Genomic DNA, 5,247 nt, shown 5'->3' with positions numbered 1-5,247 from the left:
CTAATCTAACATAAATCTTTTCCTCACACTTAGTTAAAGATCTGTGAAATGAAAACACAAGTACTATATTTATTTAAAAACATAAGTGGACTGCCATGATTCATACCCATATTGTTCAAGGATCGACTCTGTAACGAAAGAGAAGAGAACACTGCCTTCCAGAAACTGCTGTGGAAAGAAATTTCAGTCCTCTTCCTAATTTTTCTCTAAAGAAGAGTGACCATAAATGACCACAGGGAATCACAGCAGCATTACGGAGTTCATCCTCCTTGGGCTGTCTGCTGACCCCCATATCCAGGCTCTGCTCTTTGTCCTGTTCCTGATGATTTACCTTCTGACTCTTCTGGGAAACTTGCTGATAATACTTGTAATCCATACAGATTCTAACCTTCATACACCCATGTACTTCTTCTTGAGCCATCTCTCCTTCCAAGACCTCTTCTATTCTTCAGTCACTGTACCCAAGATGCTCGAGAACCTCCTGTCTCAGAGGAAAGTCATCTCAGTAGAGGGGTGCATGGCTCAGGTCTTCTTTGTGTTTGCCACTACCGGGATTGAGGCTTGCCTGCTCTCAGTGATGGCCTATGACCGCTATGCTGCCATCTGCCACCCTCTGCTCTACAGACAGGTGATGAGGAAACAGCTCTGTGTGAGGTTGGTGTGGGGCTCCTGGGTTGTGGCCTTTCTGGATGGGCTCATCAACATTCTCCTGGCTTTGGATTTGGACTTCTGTGAGGTTCAAACCATCCACCACTACTCCTGTGAGTTGCCTTCCCTCTTTCCCCTCTCCTGCTCTGATGTCTCCACCAATGCTGCAATGCTGCTCTCCTCTGCCCTCCTGCATGCCATTGGGACCTGCCTCCTGATCTTCTTCTCTTATACCCGCATTGTCTCCACCATCCTGAGCATCAGCTCCACCACAGGCAGAAGCAAGGCCTTCTCCACCTGCTCCTCCCACCTCACTGCAGTGATCCTGTTCTATGGCTCAGCTATTCTTCGTTATCTCATGCCAACCTCAGGTTCGCCTCTGGAGTTGATCCTCTCCATACAGTACAGTGTAATCACCCCCCTGGTGAATCCTCTCATCTACAGCTTGAAGAACAAAGAGGTGAAAGCAGCTCTGAGAAGAACGATTCTAAAATATTTACAATGTCTCAGATAGCACGGAAGAGATAGACCATGAAGAGAATGCAGAAGAGAACTGCAGCAAGAAATCTAAAGATTGACATTAAGAAGTTCCTGATTTCCTATTGTCACATGTAGCACTGTGCATTGCTGATTCTCCCTTCTTAAAATTATCAAGGTAAAGTGTAGGAGCTATTTTCCTTGCCATGGCTCAGAATCAATCCTACTCAAAGACAGAACATATGTCTGAGAAAAACTTCGGCTTCCTAGATTTAGTTAATGATGAGTCTCTTTATGAGTCACATTTTTGAAAATCATTCAAATTAGGATAAACCCTGAAATATTTTTTGTTCTCAATTTTGTGTTTGAATTGATGTGTCTGGGGGGGAGTTTTTTTCTAGGAATAAAAAATCCTGAACCTCTGAAAAAGGAAAAACAAAGACTTGGGCTTTATGGGGTGAAGCACAAGCCCATTATGGGGTAGTGCCTCCAGAGACAGGCATAAGTAGATAAATATGATCAACAGATGGGAGTTGCAATTCGCAAGGTATATGATCGGTTCATGCTCATTCAGTCATGTCCCATTCTCTGCAACCCTATGGACTGTAGCCTGCCAGGTTCCTCTGTCCATGGGATTTTCCAGGCAAGAATACTGGAGTGGGTTGCCATTTCCTCCTCCAAAGCATCTTCCAGACCCAAGGATCAAACCCCAGTCTCCTGTGTCACCTGAATTGCAGACAGATTCTTTACCGCTGAGCCACCAGGGAAGGTATACTTGTTCTCTATTGCAGCCATAATAAATTATCACAAATTTATCAAATTAAAATAACACCCATTAATACCGTACAGCTCTCTAGGTAAAAAATGTCAGTGGATTCCACTGGGTTCTCTATTTGGCATCTTACAAGGCTGAAATCAAGGTGTTGGCTGGGCTGGGCTCTTACCTAGAAGCTCCAGGGAAGAATCTGCTTCCAAGTTCATTCAGGTACTTGGAAGAATTCAGTTCCTTGAAACTGTAGGTTTGAGGTCGCCAAATCCTCGCTGCCTGTGGGATAAGGATTGCTTTCAATTTCAGAAGTCTCTTCACTTCTTGCGTGGCAATCTCCATTTTCAAAACAGCCAGCATATATGGAGTACTTCTCATGTGATGAACTGGTCTCCTTTCCTCTCTTCTACACCTGGAGATAACTCTCTGCTTCAAAGAGGCTCCTGGGATGAGATTAGAACCACCTGTATAATCTTGTATTTTAGTTTTCTCATATTTTAAGATCAACTAATCTGGGACTTTAATTACATCTACAAAATCCCTTTGCAGCAGTTTCTAAATTAGTGTTTGATAACCAGAGAGTGAGAACTTTGAGGGGCTATCTTTAGAATTCTTCCTTTCACACCAAGTACATTTACAAATGTGATACTTCTACTACAAAAATACAGCACAAAAGGGATTAAAGTTGTAGTGATGTGGAGAGAAGGAGTGATGAGAGATGTGGAAAGGGAAAGGATTCAATAAGAGCAAATAGTGTTAAAAAACACAGAACAGACTTTTAGACTCCGTGGGAGAAGGCGAGGGTGGGATGTTCTGAGAGAATAGCATTGAAACAAGTATACTATCAAGGGTGAAACAGACCACCAGCCCAGGTTGGATGCATGAAACAAGTGCTCAGGGCTGGTGCACTGGGAAGACCCAGAGGGATGGGATGGAGAGGGAGGTGGGAGGGGGGATCGGGATGGGGAACACATGTAAATCCATGGCTGATTCATGTCAATGTATGGCAAAAACCACTACAATATTGTAAAGTAATTAGCCTCCAACTAATAAAAATAAATGAAAAAAAAATCAGAGAAGGAATCAGTCTAGAGAGGGAGATGATTAAACAACTGTCAAAAGCAGAACTTCTGTCTGTCCTAGAATAAGTATGGATCTAAGAAATTCATTGCATCAATGTTTGGGACTAATAATGAAGAAAAACTTTTGTTCTGGACTTTACAATGAAGCACAAGACAGAAATATGCTCCTACACAAAGCCTATGGTAACTTCTTTCAAACTAGGGTGAGAGGGCTTAAGAGCATCAGGAATCCTTTCATTCTTTCTCCATGTCTCCCACTTTGTGTCTCTGTGCCCACCCAGGACCCTCAATCTACCTTTGCAATACAGAAGAAACTTTGTATTCCATTACAAGTTAATCATTAAAGGGATGTTGCCTATAAGCTTAATTATACATAATAGTCCATCTCTAGGAACCCTGCCTCCCAGGTGATGATGAGCATTAAGCTAAAATACCTTTGTTTAGCTCACAGGAAATATCCTGACCAGACCCACCTGTGAATGACTGCAGGGAAGAATAAATTAACACATCCGCCCAGGAAGCTGACTGGAACAAGGAAATATTTGACTTGACTCCCTCCCCTTGTGGTATAAATGAAGCCTAAATTCTTTTAATAACTCAGGGAAGATGGTTCTTTGAGACACAAGCCCACCATCTTCTTGGTCTGCTGGCTTTCTAAATAAAGTTGTTATTCCTTGTGTCAGCAATTCATCTCTCAATTTATTGGCCTATCATGTGGCAAGGAGTGCGAGCTCAGACTCAGTAACAAATTCTGCAGAAGTCCTTTGTCTTTTCACCTAAAAGATACTTGCCTAAAAGCCATTTTTCCAGTTATCAATTCTTCTTGCAAAACACTTCTTCTACAATTACCAAACTTTAGATTTTCACACAAGGTAAATATGTTCAGCCCACTTTAACATTTTGTTTCATTTTCAATCTATGTCCCTGTTTTGGTTTTTTAGGGGGACTTTGGCCAATTTATCTTACTTGTATTGGCATATTTTAATGAGTTTCATCAAACATGCAATATTCATTTGTGATTCACTAAATCTTTTTGAAGTTCCTTATGTTTTGCTATTTTTAACATTTTACTTTATATGAAACAAAATGCCTACTCAATTTTTGTTGCTATGTCTTCACTAAATTTTTCCCACTAATTGAGAGTAAGAATAAAAATATGTCATGGATATTTTAAAACATTTAAAATTTGATACACTTTATTTTTGATTCAAATTATAAGTGATTATTGAATTCAGTTCAATTGCTCAGTCGTGTCCGACTCTTTGCGACCCCATGAACCGCAGCACGCCAGGCCTCCCTGTCCATCACCAGCACCCAGAGTCCACCCAAACCCATGTCCATTGAGTCAGTATGTCATCCAACCATCCCATCCTCTGTCATCCCTCTCCTGCCCTCAATCTTTCCCAGCATCAGGGTCTTTTCAAATGAGTCAGCTCTTTGCATTTATATTTTATTAACACTAATTGACATTTTCTGTGTAAATACTTTAATAATAAAATATTAAAATAGATCAACTACCTAACTAAAACTGTAACATAGAAATAATTTTATTTCTATCCTTCCAAATGTGTTCTACAGAAAAATGTTTTTGTATGCATTCTTTAATATATTTATTATTAACACTATCATTATACCAAGAATGATATCATAAACATTTCCCATTACTTTCAATTTTCAAAAACTTAATTTTCAATTATTATTCAGTGTCATTAAGTATGGGCTTTCCAGGTTGGTGCAGTGGTAAAGAATCCGCCTGCCAATGCAGGAGACACGGATTTGATCCCTGGGTCAGAAAGATCTCCTGGAGTAGGAAATGGCAACCCACTCCAGTATTCTTGCCTGGAAAATCCCATGGACAGAGGAAAATGACAGGCTACAGTCCATAGAGTTGCAAAACAGTCAGACATGACTAAGCACGCACACGCGCATCATTAAGTGTACCCCCCAAATCTAATGTGAAGATTCCACTATTATTAGACATATTTTCAGCCTTTTATCACAATACCAACTTCTTTATTTCTCGTGTTGCTGCAAATTGTATCGAGGGCAGAGCTGTGCTGTGGTAAAATAGTACGTTAACCAATTTTGAGCGTGAAGTTTTCTCTCATGTGTGTTTCTCTCTCTTATTTCTGAGTTCAAATAATTGGGTCCGAGGTTATTAACACGGTTAGAGTTCTTGACACTGTTCAATTTAAATAAGGCAAGACTAAAACCCTCTGAGTAGTAAATGCAGCATATTCATGAATTTTGTTCTCAACTACAGCAAGTGGCAGA

General features: G+C 40.5%; 1 protein-coding gene across 1 annotated transcript; it reads left to right on the top strand.

Moving 5' to 3' along the window:
* Window positions 1-226: 226 nt before the first annotated feature.
* LOC133042285 (olfactory receptor 8S1-like) lies at window positions 227-1,162 on the top strand. Its single transcript, XM_061122811.1, has one exon. It carries the CDS (start codon window positions 227-229, stop codon window positions 1,160-1,162), a length of 936 nt encoding a protein of 311 aa, XP_060978794.1.
* Window positions 1,163-5,247: the final 4,085 nt, after the last annotated feature.

Source organism: Dama dama, chromosome 3, assembly GCF_033118175.1.
Source record: "Dama dama isolate Ldn47 chromosome 3, ASM3311817v1, whole genome shotgun sequence".
In the NCBI taxonomy this organism is placed as follows: Eukaryota; Metazoa; Chordata; class Mammalia; order Artiodactyla; family Cervidae; genus Dama; species Dama dama.
Note: the sequence above shows the minus strand (reverse complement) of the source record. Positions and strands in the feature narration are given on the sequence as shown.

Bases quoted from the DNA above. Each gene is read 5' to 3' on its own strand.
- LOC133042285 (XM_061122811.1), top strand. From the start codon at position 227: ATGACCACAGGGAATCACAGCAGCATTACGGAGTTCATCCTCCTTGGG.